Genomic DNA, 20222 nt, shown 5'->3' on the forward strand with positions numbered 1-20222 from the left:
AATCCAAAAGAAAAGAGAGAGGACCCAAATTAATAAAATTATGAATGAAAAGGGAGAGATCATGACTAACACCAAGGAAATAGAAACAATCATCAGAAATTATTATCAACAGTTATATGCCAATAAGTCAAGCAACTTAGACAAAATGGATGCATTCCTAGAAACCTATAAACTTCCAAAACTGAATCAGGAAGAAATTGACAACCTGAATAGACCAAAATCTAGTAACGAGATTGAAGCAGTGATAAAAAACCTCCCAAAAAACAAGAGCCCAGGATCTGACGGATTCCCTGAGGAATTCTACCAAACATTCAAAGAAGAAATAATACCTATCCTCCTGAAGCTGTTTCAAAAAATAGAAACAGAAGGAAGACTTCCAGACTCTTTTTATAAAGTCAGCATTACCCTGCTCAACAAACCAGGTGAAGACCCCACAAAAAAAGGAGAATTTCAGACCAATATCCCTGATGAATATGGATGCCAAGATTCTCAACAAGATCCTAGCTAAGAGGATCCAACAGTATATTAAAAAGATTATCCACCATGACCAGGTGGGATTTACCCATGGGATGCAAGGGTGTTTCAACATTCACAAATCAATGTGATAGATAAGAGGAGAAGAACCACATGGTCCTCGCAATTGATGCAGAAAAAGGATGTGACAAGATACAGCATCCATTCCTGATTAAAACGATTCAAAGTACAGGGATAGAGGGAACATTCCTTAGCTTCATAAAATCTATCTATGAAAAACCCACAGCAAATATCATCATTAGGGAAAAGCTGACAGCCTTCCCTTTGAGATCAGGAACACAACAAGGATGTCCACTCTCTATAATGTTATTCAACATAGTACTAGAAGTCTTAGCAACAGCAATCAGACAACAAAGAGAAATAAAAGGTATTCAAATTGGCAAAGAAGAAGTCAAACTCTCTCTCTTCGTAGGTGACATAATACTTTATATGGAAAACCCAAAAGACTCCACCCCCAAACTACTAAAACTCATACAGCAATTCAGCAATGTGGCAGGACACAAAATCAATGTACAGAAATCAGTTGCTTTCTTATATTATACAATGAAAATATAGAAAGGGAAATTAGAGAATTGATTCCATTTACTATAGCATAAGATACCTGGGAATAAACCTAACCAAAGAGGTAAAGGATCTGTACTCAAGGAACTACAGAACACTCATGAAAGAAATTGAAGAAGACACAAAAAGATGGACGAGCATTCCATGCTCATGGATTGGAAGAATAAACATTGTTAAAATGTCTATACTGCCTAGAGCAATCTATACTTTCAATGCCATTCCAATCAAAATTCCACTGGCATTTTTCAAAGAGCTGGAACAAACAATCCTAAAATTTGTATGGAACCAGAAGAGACCCCAAATTGCTAAGGAAATGTTGAAAAAGAAAAAACTCGGGGCATCACATTGCCTGATTTCAAGCTTTACTACAAAGCTGTGATCATGAAGACAGCATGGTACTGGCATGAAAATAGACACATAGACCAGTGGAATAGAGTGGAGAGCGCAGATATGCACCCTCAACTCTATGGTCAAATAATCTTCGACAAAACAGGAAAAAATATACAGTGGAAAAAAGACAATCTCTTCAATAAACGGTGCTGGGAAAATTGGACAGCTATGTGTAGAAGAATGAAACTCAACCATTCACTATATACAAAGATAAACTCAAAATGGATAAAAGACCTCAATGTGAGGCAGGAATCTATCAAAATCCTAGAGAAGATCATAGGCAGTCACCTCTTTGTCATTGGCCACAGCAACTTCTTTCAAGATATGTCTCCAAAAGCAAAGGAAACAAAAGCAAAAATGAACTTTTGGGACTTCATCAATATCAAAAGCTTCTGCACAGCAAAGGAAACAGTCAACAAAACAAAGAGGCCACCCATGCAATGGGAGGATATTTGCAAATGACAGTACAAAGGGCTGATATCCAAGATCTGTAAAGAACTCCTCAAATTCAAGACACACAAAACATCCAAAGATGGAGGGAAGACAATGAACAGACACCTCTCCAACGAAGACATACAAATGGTTAACAGACACATGAAAAAATGTTGATCGTCATTAGCCAACAGGGAGATCCAAATCAAAACCACACTGAGATACCACCTGACACCAGTTAGAATGCCTAAAAACAGGACAAGAAACAAGTGTTGGAGAGGATGTGTAGAAAGAGGAACGCTCTTACACTATTGGTGGGAACGCAAGTTGGTGCAGCCACTTTGGAAAACAGTGTGGAGATTCCTCAAGAAATTAAAAATAGAGCTTCCCTATGATCCTGCAATTCCACTACTGGGTATTTACCCCAAAGATACAGATGTAGTGAAAAGAAGGGCAACCTGTACCCCAATGTTCATAGCAGCAATAGCCACAGTCGCCAAACTATGGAAAGAACCATGATGTCCTTCCATGGACGAATGGATTAAGAAGATATAGTCCATATATACTATGGAGTATTATGCCTCCACCAGAAAGGAAGAATACCCAACTTTTGTATCAACATGCTCAGGACTGGAAGAGATTGTGCTGAGTGAAATAAGTCAAGTAAAGAGTCAATTATCATATGGTTTCACTTACTTGTGGAGCATAAGGAATAACACAAAGGGCATTGGAAGATGGAGAGGAGAAGTGACTTGGGGGAAATCGGAGGGGGAGACAAACCATGAGAGACTGTGGACTCTGAGAAACAAACTGAGGGTTTTGGAGGGGGTGGCGTGGTGTGTTGGGTGAGCCTGGTGGTGGGTATTATGGAGGGCACATATTGCTTGGAGCACTGGGTGTGGTGCATTAAGAACGAATTTTGGAACACTGAAAAAAATTTAATTTAATTTAAAAAAAAAAGATTCGTCATTGTTTCTGTTGAGAGGAGGGTGTTATAGACTTTTTGTTACTACTTTTTTCAATGTTTCTTTTATGAGAACCCTCGGAGAGATTTCTATCTGCCCTAACACAAAGAAAAAAAATTAGCTCTTTACCCTCTTCCTTTCTATACTGGCATTTTGAATTCTGTAATTGACTAGTTTTCTTTTTGTATATACCCCTGCAAACTTGGAAATAATTTTCTGACCCACTGGTAGCAAGGCATTAACATTTTACAGTATCCATTTTAACAAGCTTTTTTGTGATGGAAACCCTATTAAAACATACACAAAAGTAGAGAGAATATCATTGAATATCCATTGACCTAACACCCACGTCAACAATGGTATCAAGAGTGGTCATATCCATTTCATCTACATCCCACCTACCCTCCCTCACTAGACCATTTGAAGCAATTCTCAGACATCATGTCATTTCATCAACATTTATTTCACTATAAATCTCTAAAGAATGAAAATCCAACCAGGGAACTTCCACTTGCAGTGGAGATGTAGAAAGTTGTAGGACAGTGTGGCTTTCATTTTGTTTTTTGTTTGTTTGTTTGTTTGTTGTTGTTTTTTTTTAACATGAAGAGCCAATTAGGTAATCTACAAAGCCATTTAAAAAAATTATATATATTATATATAATCTCCAAGGGTGCAAAGTAAACAAAATAAAATTAAATCTAGAAAATAGTGAAATGACATTAAAATCTAAAATGGTCCCTTTAGGGGCATTGAGATCCAAGCCTGCTTTCATTTTTGGTAGAGCGGCGGGAGGAAAACAAAACAAAACAAAACAAAACAAAACTCACCATAGATTGGGTGAAAAGAAATCAGAGGATGACTTAATGAATTTTTTTTTTTTTTTTTTAGGGGGTGAGGGCTAAAGGAAGAGGGAAAGGGGATGGGGGAGAGGGTGAGACACTCTTAAGCAGGCTCCATGCCCACCATGGGGCTGAGGCAGCTCAGGGCTCGATCTAACAACCCTGAACTCATGACCTCACTGTAAATCAAGAGGCAGACACCTAACCCAGTGAGCCACCCAGGCACCCCGAACGAATATTTTAAAGGCTGAGCAAGATTGGTTTGATAGTTTAGAATCCCTGGGCTGGAGCCCCAGCCAAGACGACTCAGACTCACCTGTGAACTCTTTGCCTTGGTTCCGTATCAAAGGGTGAGCACGTCACGACCGGACGCGGGGCAGAACGGAGAGAAAGCAGCTGAAGCGCAGTGAGGGTTGCCCACGAGGCGCATGGGAGCAGGGGCGCTGGCTGAGAGGGTCCCTTGCACCGCTGTGGGCCCGCGGAAAGCTGAGGAAAGAGCCGGAGCTGAGAGAATTCCTTCAGGCGGTGGAGCTCCGACCGAGCTCAGGGTCCCGACCGGAAAGGTACAGCTGAAGGAGACCCTCCCTCTACAGCCAGGCTCTGCGGGGAGCTGGGGGCGGGGCAAGAGAACTGAGACCCCTCCCCAGACAGAGTTCAAGTCCCGCCCACCAAGTATCTGAAATCCGTGGTGAACTGATTCTCCGCAGCAGCAACCACGGACCCAGTTCAACCACAGGCGAGACTGATTTAGCAAGCCTTCACACACACTGACTGCGTAACTGAAGACCGTTAATGCTTTTATTTCCGTTTTTACTGCGATTTTATGCACCATGCCTGGTATACAATAAAAGGCTATGAGAGGGGCGCCTGGATGGCTCAGCTGGTTAGGCCTCTGCCTTGGACTCAGGTCCTGATCCTGGGGTCCTGGGATGGAGCCTCGCGTTAGGCTCCCTACCCAGATTCTTTCTCCCTCTTCCTCCGCTGCACCGCCTACTTGTGCCCGTGCACTCTCTCTCTCTCAAAGAAAATCTTAAAAAAAAAAAAAAAAAGGTTATGAGATACCATGAAGAAGCGATAAGAAAAGAGTCATCATCATCAAGAGAGGATCTGTAAGACCAGACCTAGGATGGCCCAGGTCTTGTAACGATGAGAGAGGGACTTTCAAAATAATAAATAAATGTGTTAAAAGGAGAAAATAAACAACACGTGTGAACAGGATTCAGCGAAGATCAGAAAACTAAATGGAAACCTGTAAAATGAAAAATGCAACGTCAGAGAGAAGACAGAACAGCCATGAAAACCATTATTATGCTAAAACACTAATAATAATTCCTCAATACCATCAAATATCCAATCAACATTCACTTAAACACTAATAATAATTCCTCAATACCATCAAATATCCAATCAACATTCACTTAATTTTTGTTTTGTTTTGTTTTGTTTTGTTTTACAGGTTGTTCAAATAAGTATCATACATTGAAATGGATTGGGTTTTGGGTTTTAAGGGATCTTTCATCATTTCACTTCTCCCGCCTTCAACTTATGAGATGAAAAAACTGGGTTCAGTATGTCCCACAGTCTGGATTTTGCTGCTTCATCTCTCTGCTACCATTTAACATGTCCCTCTGCCCTCTGCATTTCCTGTAAACTGGCAGGGAAATATAGATACCCAGTGCTCAGACTCCATTTCAGTTTTTTGAAGATAAGTCTTCATAAACAGTGTTGTGTACTTCCACTGGGATTTTTAAAATTATTTTTGGGGAGGCGGTTTTGTTTCTTTGCTATTAACGCACGTTTACATGTCCCTGGCAAAACGAACTGAAAAGTTACCTCTTTGAGTCCATCAGTTATAGTTTGTGGGTGTTTAAATCTCTTTTCAAAATTTTTATGCTGGATAATCTGTGGACTCCTTTGGATTCTTCTTTTCATTCCATTAGTGAGTTTGGCCGATTTGGTCAAATATATGTGTGGCTTTTTCACTGTATTGGTTTCTGTTTAAATTTTCTTTTGAGATGAGAGCTAGACTCCTCGTCCAGTCTTCTATTGCATTTTTACAGGGAGATAATCAATCAGGAAGCCTCCCGCGTTATACCTCCTGCTGAATGAACCGTCCCTTTGGGCTCATGAAGTCTCTATGAAAAAGACACCAGATGAATTCCAGTGAGGGGGAAGTTGTGCTGAGGGTAAGCTCAGTGCTCGAGGACAAGCCTCCCCCAGCAGCAACTGTTGCCCGCTGCTTGGCTGGCCATCGCTCTGCTGCCAGCCTGAGGGCAGAGGCCTCCTCACTGTCAGCAAGCTGGGAAGGGGGTGTCATCCTCTTCCCCATACTGGAGACCACTTGCACACTAAGTAATGGCAGTGGGCCCAGTAAAACACAGTCCCCTTCTGTAGTCTCAGAGGAAAACAAAAACCAAAAAACAAAAATGATTTCAGCTGCAACCATTTTTAATTTGTTCATTGGCATCCCCACTTCACTGAGGAGAAACAAAACAAAACACACTTCAGGTAAACTCGTGATTCTCAGTTTTGGCAAGTAGAGATGCTTTTCTTCATTTTATGTGCATTTGGACATTAGAAGCGGTATGTATAGGATAGATGGCAAAGATGGCAAGCCTGTTCTAGTTGACTGACTTTTAGATGACGCCGCAAACTTCTAGCCTGGTAATATTAACAGAGACAGGGATTTCTGTTACGGATAAAGCCTCAGAAGAACTTACTTGATCCAGTGGTCTTAAGTCTTGATTAAGTTTGTACTCGCTGACCATCCTGACCATCTGGGCTTCACAGCACATTCATATCATCAGCCCTGATCGGGCTTAGTGCAAATTGTCCTGTTCTGGGGCCCAATAACCTCGTAATATCTCTTCTCAAGCTTCATCTCTATCATGGCTTTTTGGTTGTCATTTCTACTTATTTAGACTAAAAATGTCCAAGCAGAAGAATGAGAATAAAAAGGATGTCCACAAAGGTAGGAACTGGGAAGAATCAAGTAGCATCAACAAGAAATTCACATTTTTAATAACAAATGTGTTACCAGCTTGTCATTAAAAATCTTATACATCTATGTATGCAATGTATGTGTGGGTGACATAGAGGATAGAATATACTGAATTAAACTTAATCATCTCTTCAGAGTGGTCTTTTTTAAAAAAACTGCATTTCATGAATAGTTTTACTTATTTGTATTACTTATGTCAACCTTCAGCATTAGGGAAGCAGCATATCAGATGGTGCTCAGAGCAATTTCTTGAGTCAGATATTCAGAATCAAAGTCTGTCCCTGCTCCATGAGCAGGATAAATTTGGACAGCTGTTGACTCGTGTGTGAGTTCCCTTATCCTCCAATGAAGATGATGATAAATTTACACACTTCATAAGGTTGCAACAATTAAGTCTATATGAATGAATATATTTATTATCATCCATATTTTAGGATAAGAAAACTCACACACAACAATGTAATAGCTGTCCAAGTTCACATTTTATATAAAGTTAACAGCACGATTACGTATGATTAAATTAACCAACTATCTACAATGGATGAGAACAGGCCACCCACATGTGGAATCCCACTGTGACAGATAAAATGTAATTCATGGGAGTCTATAATATTGCGATTGAATTTGAAACCAAGTCCTGGAGTCTGACAGGGCCTCAGTTTCTTCGTTTGTAAAATGAGGAAGTTCTCTGGTATAGAGACTTGTTTTCAATATGAAATGGGATTGTTTATGAAGTTCCTGTCATACTGTAGGTACTTAATAAAGATCTCTAGCTTCTTTCCTTCCTCTTTCTTCAAATGTTAGTGATTTGTATATAGAAAAGTTGTTCTATGGTAAAAATGTTCACATAATGTAAGGAGTAGCAACCACTAAGACTTAAAAACCCAAGTTCACATTTCTTTCTTTTTTTTTCTTTTTTTTATTTCTTTTCAGCATAACAGTATTCATTGTTTTTGCACCACACCCAGTGCTCCATGCAATATGTGCCCTCCTTAATACCCACCACCTGGTTCCCCCAACCTCCCACCCCCACCATTTCAAAACCCTCAGGTTGTTCTTCAGAGTCCATGGTCTCTCATGGTTCACCTCCCCTTCCAATTTCCCTCAACTCCCTCTCCTCTCCATCTCCCCATGTCCTCCATGTTATTTGTTATGCTCCACAAATAAGTGAAACCATATGATAATTGACTCTTTCTGCTTGACTTATTTCACTCAGCATAATCTCTTCCAGTCCCATCCATGTTGCTACAAAAGTTGGGTATTCATCCTTTCTGATGGAGGCATAATACTCCATAGTGTATATGGACCACATCTTCCTTATCCATTCGTCCATTGAAAGGCATCTTGGTTCTTTCCACAGTTTGGCAACCGTGGCCATTGCTGCTATAAACATTGGGGCACAGTTGGCCCTTCTTTTCACTCCATCCGTATCTTTGGGGTAAATACCCAGTAGTGCAATTGCAGGGTCATAGGGAAGCTCTATTTTTAATTTCTTGAGGAATCTCTACACTGTTCTCCAAAGTTGCTGCACCAAACTTGCATTCTCACCAATAGTGTAAGAGGGTTCCCCTTTCTCCACATCCTCTCCAACACACGTTGTTTCCTGTCTTGCTAATTTTGGTCATTCTAACTGGTGTAAGGTGGTATCTCAATGTGGTTTTAATTTGAATCTCCCTGATGGCTAGTGATGATGAACATTTTTTCATGTGTCTGATAGCCATTTGTATGTCTTCATTGGAGAAGTGTCTGTTCATATCCTCTGCCCATTTTTTGACATGATTATCTGTTTTATGTGTGTTGAGTTTGAGAAGTTCTTTATAGATCCTGTACGGACAAAACATTGATACCCAAGTTCACATTTTTGAGTATCGTTGGTTTGCAACCCTCTCAGGAGCTTCTTGGTGCAATCTGAAATCAGCCTCCTCATGTGGGGAGCAGGGAGGGACTGAAGAAAGAGGCCAGCCACCCCAGGTTGCTAGGGGACAGTTTTAATAAGCAAAAGGAACTTATGTAAGAGGCTTATCTTGGGTGACAGCAAGATGAATGGCTTCTGCACCCGCCCACCAATGTTTATAACGAGGTCTTAGCTGGGTTTAGTCATTTATCCATCCTGCGCAGGTGTTCTCAGTACCACATACTTTCTCAAGGCTGTGTCCTTGCAGCAGCCTCTGGGAGTGGGAAAACCAAGCTGACCCATAATCCAAAGACTGAGAGGGGGTGAGGAGTCTCAGACTGCCGAGGTCCAGCTCACAGGTCACCTGGAGGTCATGTCTTCTCAATGATGTTCCCTAACAAATATGTATCCTGAAATCTTTATTTTATTTTATTTTATTTTTTTAAAAGATTCTATCTATTTATTTGACAAACAGAGATCACAAGTAGGCAGAGAGGCAAGCAGAGAGAGAGGAGGAAGCAGGCTCCCCGCCAAGCAGAGAGCCTGATGCGGGGGCTCAATCCCAGGACTCTGGGATCATGACCTGAGTGGAAGGCAGAGGCTTAACCACTGAGCCACCCAGGCTCCCCTTGAAATCTTTATTTTAAAACTGGTTTATTTTAAGCTGTCGGTAGAGGTTTTGAACATTTTATTCAAGTCTTTATTGTTTTCAAAGCCCACATCATTGTCACAAATACATATGCATACTCACATGGACGGGTATATCTAGCAAGAAACAGAAACATGACAAACTATCACTAACCAAACTTGAAAAAGTTTTTCCAAAATATACTGTGTACTATATAAACCTTATGTAAGAAAACCAGGTTGTAAGATAGCATTTATGTCCCCATTGTCATTCTTATTAATGGTTCCATTGTTTTTGTTCTGTTTTGTTTTACCACAGGCTTTAATGGCAGTCAACTAATTTGATTGTCTTGATCATAGACTCTCAGACTGGGAAAAGATCTTAGGGACATCCAGTGTTTGTCAAACCTGAATCATCATCTGGGTCACCTAGGATGCTTTTTAAAAATGTGAACTCCCTCACCTCTGGAAATTCTGAAACTATACCACTCTTTTTTTTAATGTCCTGTGATGATTCCAACAATGAGTCAGATTTGACCATTTTCCCTTCGCAGAATTGAATCCTTTTGACAACATCTTTGCCAGATTGTTACCTAGACCGTGATTGAACACTTTTGGTGAAAGAGAACTTTACTTCTCTGAGGAATCACTTTTGTTTTTTGACCTCTCTATTGGGATCATTTCCCTTACGTGATGTAAAATCTACTCTGTTGTTTCCACCTACTGATCTCAGTTATCATTTGTGGCAAAAACGTTAAATCTTGTTCCACGTCATAGTTCTCTGACTGTCTGGAAATGAATTGGATGTCTTCCTGAGTCTCATCTGGGATAAAAAAATCCAAATTCAAATATATTTTTGTCTCCCATAATTTTTTAACTTTATTATTCGGTGGTTCTCCTTTGGACACTTTCTCATCTGTTGCCATCTAAGTATGTCTCTTCAGGTACAACAAAGAGAGATGTGTTTTAAACATTATTGCTCTCTAAAGTTTATAAAGTTATGTTTAGTTAAAAATAGCCCTGATAATTTGTATAATTCTTACTCTGAACTAAAATTATTTGACTATTACTCCCATGTGCTAATGCTAAATCATGTCTTATTCATCTAAGTAATGTGATGATTTTTTTTTTTTTTTGGATAACATTTTTTTGTACTCTTGTGTAAAGTTCATCTTACTGGATTTAACTTACGAGTGTAAATTTTAATGATATTTTCAGATCTTGATCTTCTAATGTATTTACTGTCCTCCGTGGTCCTTCTTGAATTGATGAACCTAGTCTAAATGTCTTTATCTGATGGCTGAGAATGGAGAGTTATCTCCATACAATGTGATATCACACCAAAGATGAAAATCCACTGAATGGAGTTACTTAATGTACTTCTACACGGTTTTGGACAAAGGTGTATTAATCTGCCTTGTGTCTTTTTTCTTAATTTAATATAATTTTTTTTTTAGTGTTCCAAAATTCATTGTTTATGCAGCACACCCAGTGCTCCATGCAATATGTGCCCTCCTTAATACCCACCACCAGGCTCACCCAACCCTCCACCCTCCTCCCCTCCAAAACCCTCAGTTTGTCTCTCAGAGTCCACAGTCTCTCACGGTTTGTCTTGCCCTCCGATTTCCCCCAACTCACTTCTCCTGTTCTTCTCCCAATGTCCTCCGTGTTATTCTTTATGCTCCACAAGTAAGTGAAACCATGTGATAAATGATTCTAAAAAATAATGAGAAACCTTATCAAAACCTCGCTGAAGATACCCATTTACCACAGTTCCTTTACTCACCGGATTAGTAAAACAAAGAAATGGGCTGAATAAGATACAGATTGTTCTTTCATTACTGTGCTTTCTCTTCCAGATTCTTCCAATCCACCTTACTTTTCATATTCCTTTCTAGACTTTGAACAGTTACCATTAGTGAGGTCTCATGTTTGTGAAAGTCTACTTTTTTCTCCTTAGTTTATAAAATTAACTTTGCTTAACTTTTATAATTTAACTTTGCTAATGAGCAGCCTCCAAGTACCTCTCTTATTTGCCAAGATTTCTCAAAAATAACTGATGGTATTTCCATGATCTCACTTATAAGCTCCCTGTGACCCTGGCTACTTCTTCACATCCCTCTAGGTGGTTTTGAACTTTGTGGCAGCAAGGAGAGGAAAAGAAACGAAGGTAGCAAGCTGCCACATTGGCAAGTAATTCAAGCTTGTTATCCAAAGGTGTCAGGAAAATGAGCTCTATCACTTCCTAGACCTGAAGTTCCTTCCCATATAATAATGCAAGTTGGGAGGACAGGGAGAGGCAATAGAGATACAGAAGAACTTGTTTACTGATATCCTTGCCGTATCTGCAGTAGATAGAATAGATTTAGAGCACTTGAGATGTTTCTGAAGGCCTAGGCTCAGTGAACTCTCTTTTATCTAGTTTTATCTATCCATTATAATTTATCAGGAATTAATTATAGGAACAAAAAAGAGCTCATCTTTTGATGAGCTCTTCACTGCCCAGAACTTCAAGGTGAAGATGAAACTCTTCATCTTCACTGCACAAACCTCAAACCTCTCCCAAACTTCTTCCCCAGCTTTCTGATAAAATGGAATTAACTAGAACCTGCATTGCTAAAGCCCACATTATTGTTCATTTCTTTCCTCTTGTCTGCATGAGTAAGAGTCCCACTGCCAGCACAACTTTAAGGAGGGTCTAAGAAGCATAGATTCAAATTCAGATAAACTCAGCCAACTCTCACACACAACACCACCACACAGAAATACTCACCAACAGTTTTTTACCTTTTTTCCAGTTATTTCATTATTGTTGCTTTTGACTTTAACATTTTCCCATATTTACTAAAAATCTAAGGTCATCAGCTTTTTTGGGATCATAGCTTATTTTAAATGCATATTTCTCCTCAGGATTATTTTCAATTTCTGCTAAAATTAACTTTTTGAGGGCTTTTGAGTTTAACTGAATTTTTATTTCAGAGTTTTTGCCAAGAAATTAAGGGATTTTTGTCTTCATATTTTTTAGATCAACCTTCCTAAATGATAGGCCTCACAGATGACCAGATCCCATTCTTTGCTTTCACAAATGGAGAGATGGCATCATTGCTTTTCCTCATGGTTACCATGGGAGTTCTTCAATAACCAGTTTCTCCCTTTTGGTCACAATTAGGTCCAGAGTTACTACCAGGTTCTTGGTTAATTGATTAATTCCTACTGCCCCAACTCCTTTTTCCTGTGATTTTTCTTAATTTTAAACTTTCACTTGTTTTGTGTCTACTCCGAAATCTTTGATTCTCATTTGATAAATAAAACACAAAATAATACAATCTTTCTTTGAGTCCTCAGTGAAAACCATATTCTTTTGTGAAGAAACTGTATCTTGTACTGGCTTTAGAAAAACAAAAAGAGAGCTCCCCTTTCATAAGCATTTATCAACTGTACCAGTTTCTTGACACTTTATTGCCATGGGAATTGTATTCATTAGTTTTTGATCGATATTCTTTCTAGTATATTTATATGCTAGCACTGTAGCATAAAACTATTATTATTATTTAAGTCTAGTTTTATATTAAAATATATTTGTCTTTGAAATGAGAAAAATAGAATATGGATTTTTTAGGGTGATATTTACACAAGGCACTATGACACAAGCTAAAGAAAATACTTGGTCAATTTTTAATTTCCATAATAATAATGCAAATTCAAAGATTTATGAAATTAGAAAATTTTCTTAAAGAACGCTCCAATTTTATATGATTCCTCAGTATTGAAAATTGTTTTGCATAGTTATATTTCAACTTTGTCAGAATTTTAAAATATATATCATGAGATACTACTATACAGTACTATCACTGGAAATGCTTATATATGGTGATGGTATACATATTCTTTTTTTTTTTTAAGATTTATCTATTTATTTGAGAGAGAGAGAGAGAGAATGTGTGTATAAACAGGGTGAGGGGCAGAGGATCTTACACAGACTCCCCACTGAGCATGGAACCTTGCGCAGGCCTGAATCCCAGGACCCTGACTGAGATCATGACCTGAGCTGAAACCAAGAGTCAGCTGCTTAACTGACTGAGCCACCCAGGTGCCCCAATGATATACATATTCTTAAATGTTGGGAATTTAATAGAAGTTTGTCAGTGACCAATGGCAATACTGATCACTGAAGCAATGTTTCATAATACCAGAATTTAGAGGCCATGGGATCAACTTGATAATGTATTTTACCTCTAGTGAGACAACTTTGGGTGAAAAATTCTTAACTGAATTAAATACCAAGGCACAGCTTGGTTACATCTGAAGATCAGGAATGCTTTCCCAGATTCGTGTCTCTGATACCATCTTCTTTTTTTTTTTTTTTTAAGATTTTATTTATTTATTTGACAGAGATCACAAGGAGGCAGAGAGGCAGGCAGAGAGAGAAGGAGTGGGGAAGCAGGCTCCCTGCTGAGCAGAGAGCCCCCTGCAGGGCTCGATCCCAGGACCCTGGGATCATGACCTGAGCCAAAGGCAGAGGCTTTAACCCACTGTGCCACCCAGGCGCCCCACTGAGACCATTTTCTACTCCTAATTCAAGGGGAATTACTAAAACTTGTTAGGTTTGATCGATTCTGGTTGCAGTTTCTTTGACAAATCTATGAACAGAAGTGGTGAAAGATGTCAGTTATAGAGGTAGAAGCTGTTAAAAAATATACTGGATTCATTCCAACATCTTCTCCAGTGGTACTACCTGTCCACCTTACCAGCTTCCTTTTCTCTACAGTGGGAGTCCAATGTTGCTGGCATCAGTAGAGAGTTCATAAGTCACTAGTGTTCAGGATCTTTCACCTGGCCATAGAATCTTTGGTGAGTAATGATGCTATAAGCATGAGTAAAAATAGTTTCATCAATTAAAGTTTACAGGCCTTAGGTCTCTCTTACCTTTGTTCAATCCCAGAATCATGTCATTTAGAATAATGAGAACTTTTGCTTCTTGAAAATTAAATAACAATAACTTCTATAGTTGTGTTATTTTGATGTGGTTTCATTTTACGGTAAAGACACTTATCCTTAGTTCTATCCTAAACTGCATCTGATAATGAAAGCAAATGGAAATATGCATTGTTATTAGTGAAAAGGCATGAAATAATGTTACTAGTGGAAATATTTTTAAGGCTTGTGTCTGAAGAACATTATAAGTCTGAGAGTCTTGTAATAATAGGAAAGTCCTGTAAAACAGAACAGCCAATGAAAGTACAGCTTTGAGGATGGGGGACCCCAATTTTCAGAGTAACCTGGATATTTTCATAGAATGTGAAAGAAGTATGGTCATGTAGTGGTCAGGAGCTTAATCCCTGGAGTCCAGCTAGCTGGGTTTGCTGCCCCCATGTTAGGTGCTATTGAACTCAGGCTGTTCTTTATCAGCTCATGTCCAGTTGTGTCAAATAAGGCTACAATCTGGGGTGAGGATTAAATGTGATAATACACGTAAAGAGCATGGTATATGGACTGACATCCGGTAACTGTTCAGGATACGTTGGCTTCCTTTACGAGCAGGTTTCTGAATTTTGGGTCATGAGCCCCACAGGGGGTTCTGAGGGAGTAAAACAGGCAAGAGTGGGTGTGCAGGGTGGAGTGAGTGCCTGTACCAGAAGCCGAAACTAGTTCATGGGCACACTGATTGGCCCTATTTGCTCATCATTGCACCTGGGCACCTCAGTCTCCTCTCTCTGTCATTAAATTCTGAGCCCATTCATCCCGCTTGCCCCCACACTCAGACATCTATCTCACAGTCTGGGTCACTACACAATTTGATTTAAAATCAATGAAGCGATAAAGGCAAAAGAAGGGACCATCAATCTTTCCGGCATCCTTCACTCAGTTCCACCGATATCCAGCTACTACTATGGTCGGGTAATGTGATTCAGGACGGGGAGGTTGACAGATGATAAAAAAAAAAAAAAAAAAAAGGAAGTCCTCTGGAAGTCAGCAAGTTAGCACTACCTTTGGGATATTTTGGTTGCTCTTGTGAAACATTTCCCCTGACACTTACATGTTCTGTCCAAAAAGTCTATGGATGAGCAACATAGTTTGGAGGAACCGGACCTAACAAGAAATTCAGTGCCCCGGAGGCCCGGGGAAAGGGACATCCGCAGCTTTGTGCCCCATCCCAGAGGAAATAGGGCAAGATGGTGGGGAGAAGACTGGAGGGTGTCAGAAGGTGGAGGAGGGTCAGGAAAGTATCCTCCAGATGGAGAAGGCACTCTGGGATGGAAAACCAGTGCAGGCCACTCTGTACAATTTAAAGAGTTTTATTCAGGGTAACTTGCTGAAAGGGGAATCCAGTGGACAGATGACCCAGGTGCTAAGCAGCTATTCTCCACAAAGACGGGACCTTAATCCACAGCTTTTATAGAGCGAAGGGCATAGTGGTGAGGCCACAGGGTAGTTCGCTAATGTGGCACCCTCTCTGGGCCAGAGGGACAATCAGAAAAGCCTTCCCACATTCCGGACGGAGCATACATTACTCTGCAGTGGGCCTGGAGTGCTTAGCCCTGAGAGAGGTCATTGTCTGGGCACTAATAAGACGGAGGACTAAAGATGGAGTCAGTGTTGTCAGTACCCCGACAGAGGGCAACGTACAGGACAAGGTGTTTTTACTCTACAGGCCGAGTCTGTGTTGCCCTCTGTCTCCTCGGCAATGGGACCAAAAAGAATTTCTTATAACCCAAAACCTCACGAAATTCCTAAAAACAAAAAGAAAACCTCAAATCATTCGACTAATACTTATGTGAATGCTCTCTCTCTCACAGACTAGAACATGGAGGCATTTGGGTATCATTTGGATCACCATCTTTTACACAGATACCTTCTTTGTCACAAACGTTCTAATGCTTATAACTACCAAATTACATTGTATTAGTATCTGCTGCTATCGAGCAAATTATAGCAAATTTATATCAACCACATCCACATACCAGGGCTCACACGGTCTCTTCCTGGTCAGCGACATCCAGTCTGACATATTCCAATCAAGGCTCTTCCCATTCAGGATCTTGAGGCCATATTAAAAATTCTCCTCTTTATTATTTTCCACCCTGATGAGGTTTTAAAGAGGTTTTATAGATACGGTTGCTTGATAGACTGCTGTTCATTAGTGTTATATTTCTTAAGCTTAGAAGTCCTTTTGCTGTTACTTCATAAAAACTCTCAAGAAATGTAACAGTTGTTTTTCTCTATTTGCTGTTCTTGGTTTTCATTGATATTTATTTTTACCTGTGCTATCTTGTTGCTTTATATTTTTTTATATATATATATATATATATATATAATATATATATATTTATATTTTAAGGTGTAGGAGAATGAACAAATCCATATAATCAAATTTTTAAAAAATCTCTCAAAATTCCACAATCGTTAATGAGAATGTAATTCTTATTTAATTTTTATCACCTTTTTTTTCTTTTTAATGGGCTATTGGCTTCCTTTCATGTATTGTTTCTTGCCTGAGAATTCCTAGTCAACACTCCTCTGGTTTGAAAAGTAAGTGTTGCTTTCTTGGATTTTTGAGGCAGAGCCTGAGGAAGAATGTATTTGTTTTTTGCTTGGACCACCATAATACTATACATTCTCTATTTTGCTTCCCGTTCTGGCAACCTAAACTAGAAGAAATGTTTTCACGTATTTCTTCTTTCACTCACCAAATCAGTCATTGGGGTAGGACAAAACACGTCAGTCTGTGGCTCTTTAGAAGACTTAGAAGTAAATTTTACTGCATTTGGTTTCATTAATTCACAGGAAAGGCAAATCATACTTCTTGTATTCAGAAAAAGAATGGAATTTAAAAGAAAAGCTCAGGTGAAATTTAAAATAACTAATTTGTGCCTTTATAACTATGTGTAACCTATAATCACCACTGAATACAGTTTTTAAGTTTGTATTCTGGCCATACTAGAGATGATGCTGTATCTCTGTTACGATATCAGGAGGCAGCGATGTTTAACCCTACATGCCCTGAGAGTATATTTATACTTCACATACCCCAGAAACTTCCACACAGAAATATGGAGGGTACCAAGTAAGACTTATTGAGTACACCAGAGGCAGATTTAATGAATAAATAAGTATTCTGATTTTGGAATACAGATTTAATATTTTTAGGCATCTGAATACATATTTTTAATATATAGGCACAAAGGCATTCTTTTTCATGTAGCCTTGTGTGAATTTTGTCAGATTTGGCTTTCGGGGACTGTAACTAGGCACAGTGATGGCCAAGACACTTTTGAAGAGGTACTGGAAATAAACAATCACACATTGCCTTCGGCATACTCATGACTTTTTCCCAGAGTAAGAATTTCAGGAAAATCATCTAAAAAAAATATTGAGTTCACACACTGAGACCCTTTGGCTATAAAAATTAGTTGTCTTGCAGTCTATGATTTAATGTTTTTTGGTTTTTAACAAGGAAGCTATATGTCATCAGAACAGAGAGTATTGGGTAGTGGAAAGCATCCTAGCCCTGAAATGAAAGCTTAGCTTTGAATTCCGGTTCCACCCCGGGATGGAGGTTCTCACCTACTCTCTTCTATCAGCTCTAAAATGGGGTAATAATAGCTTCCTTTCCTGCTTCCCGGGGCTGTAATTCATGTCAAAACCACTCATGACAGTGCTTAGGTAAACTCTAACGCAACTGTACAACTCTCAGGTGTTGATGGGAGTAACCCCTTGAAATATACATTGTCCTGGGACCATGATCATACACAAAAGCCACAGCATCAAAACTCACCATGCAGCAACACCATGAGCACCCCAAAGAAGGCTCAAAAATTAATGATATGAGAACACTAAATACTTAAGCAAGAAATCATGTTTTCCCCCTTGCTTAACAGTGCAGGAAAGTGAATAATAACATGTCCAACATTCCAGGGAATCTTTTTGTCTGCTTGTGCTGTCTCCTATGACCCTAAGTAAGGGGAGGCAGGGGCGAGCGGCAGGTCAGAGAAGGCAGATATGCTGTCAGAAACATCATTCGGATTATAAATGAAAGTATTAAGGAACTTCCTTGGAGAGAGCTGAGTTGTAAGAAACTGAAAATGGGAAATATTTGCCCTAGAGATAAATTCTTCACACAATATTTAGTTTGCCTCCTCAGAGACTATTCCTTTCAATTTTGGAACAATACTGCTCACTGAGACTGTGAATTTACATAACTTTTCCTCAGCCAATTGTGGACTCCATTCTAAATAAAAAGCAAAAGGAGCAAACACATTTGTAAAAAGAGAAAAATACTGCCTGGCTTGAGGTAATTTCGAGGCTCCTATATTCTAGGCATTAAGTACATTTAATGTCTAATGTACCTATTATTTTTTTTTAACATGTATGCTAAACCTACTTAAACATACCAACTCGCTGAAAGAGCATCAATTCATGTTTCGGGAAGGCTAGCAGGACACTTCTGGGAATTTCTCTAGACTTGACGAAGAAAACAAATGTCGATTTCAGGAATACCTGTAGTTTTTTTTTTTTAATTTTTAATTTTTTATTAACCTATAATGTATTATTAGCCCCAAGGGTATAGGTCTGTGAAATGCCAGGTTTACACACTTCACAGCACTCACCATAGCACATACTTTACCCAGTGTCCATAACCTAATCACCCTCTCCCTACCCACTCTCCCCCCCCACGCAACCCTCACTTTGTTTTGTGAGATTAAGAGTCTCTTATGGTTTGTCTCCCTCCTGATCCCATCTTGTTTCATTTTTTTCCTTTCCTACCCCCCAGACCCCTCACTTTGCCTCTCAACTTCCTCATATCAGGGAGATCATATGATCATTGTCTTTCTCTGATTGACTTATTTCACTCAGTATAATACCCTCTAATTCCATCCACGTTGTCGCAAATGGCAAGATTTCATTTCTTTTGATGGCTGCATAGGGAATACGTGTAGTTTTAAAAGACAAAATGAATAGACAATATTAGCAGAACTAACCAATCCCATCCAGGAAAACCAGAACAGTTTTAATTATATATACGCTCATACATACATACACATGCACGAAGAAAAGCTGAAAACATCACTACCTAGTGTAAGGGAACAGAGTCCTCAAGAAATTGATTTTACCTTTCATACAAGCAGAAAACCTGGGGTAGGCAAAATTATATTCTATAGCCAGAAGCAACACACCTTAGTCATAGAGGAGATGTCACACGTCAGCGGGACAATGCAGCAGAACGTGCTCTTCCCAACTTCAGGTTGTGAAAACTTAAAGAGGTAGAAAAATCTCTCTCTGGTCTTTATCATCGTTCTGACTTGCAGTATTTCCTAAATCAGGATAATAAATGGAACCCAAATTCATTTTATTAGGTTTCAAGCCAGGACATGTCAGTGACTAAAAAGAATTGTAAAGGACTAGAAAGAAAGTTAGCACAACTAAGACTGGTTTCAGTGAGTAGAAAGCTTCTTTTCATCTCATCCCTGTATTTTCACAGATTGCAGTATGACAATAACTGCTATTGGTTTGTTGTCTGACCAGAAGCTCTTCCTTTGATTAGGGAGAAAGTCCATTAATTGTTGTTTGTAAATTCTGCTGCTAATGTTTCAAACACTTACAGACCTGGTAGATACGTGTTCAAAAGTCACCTCCAAGTGTATTTTTAAAAAATAACATGCTGGTTCTAATGAATAAGTGCGGTACCATCAGAAATGAAACAAGCAAGCTCCCCATAGACTGTTTAAGGCTGGAATCAATAACTCATCCAAAAAAGCATGCATTTGTAGAAATGTACTTGCTAATAGGTTGACCTGTCCATTTCCAGTAACTGTACTGCTTATTTTCCTTTCTTGTCAACTGACTATACTTTCTTTAAAAAAAGGAAATGTATAAAGATATATGAATTTTTTATCTGGAAGAAAATTTGAAGAAGCAAAGGGTTTCAGAGGAGATCTTCTCCAAGGTGATTGCTGCCATCATTGAGTCTGGTGGGTTTG

General features: G+C 39.2%; 1 protein-coding gene across 1 annotated transcript in view; it reads right to left on the reverse strand.

Moving 5' to 3' along the window:
• Positions 1 to 18418: 18418 nt before the first annotated feature.
• The window catches only part of LOC116858577, a 35861-nt gene continuing 34057 nt past the window's right edge, over positions 18419 to 20222 (reverse strand). The window contains 2 exon segments of the mRNA XM_032843412.1: positions 18419 to 18472; positions 19419 to 19556. Coding sequence (XP_032699303.1) covers positions 18419 to 18472; positions 19419 to 19556 — 192 coding nt within the window.

This window comes from Lontra canadensis, unplaced genomic scaffold, assembly GCF_010015895.1.
Source record: "Lontra canadensis isolate GAN:19392208 unplaced genomic scaffold, GSC_riverotter_1.0 scaffold139, whole genome shotgun sequence".
Classification (NCBI taxonomy): domain Eukaryota; kingdom Metazoa; phylum Chordata; class Mammalia; order Carnivora; family Mustelidae; genus Lontra; species Lontra canadensis.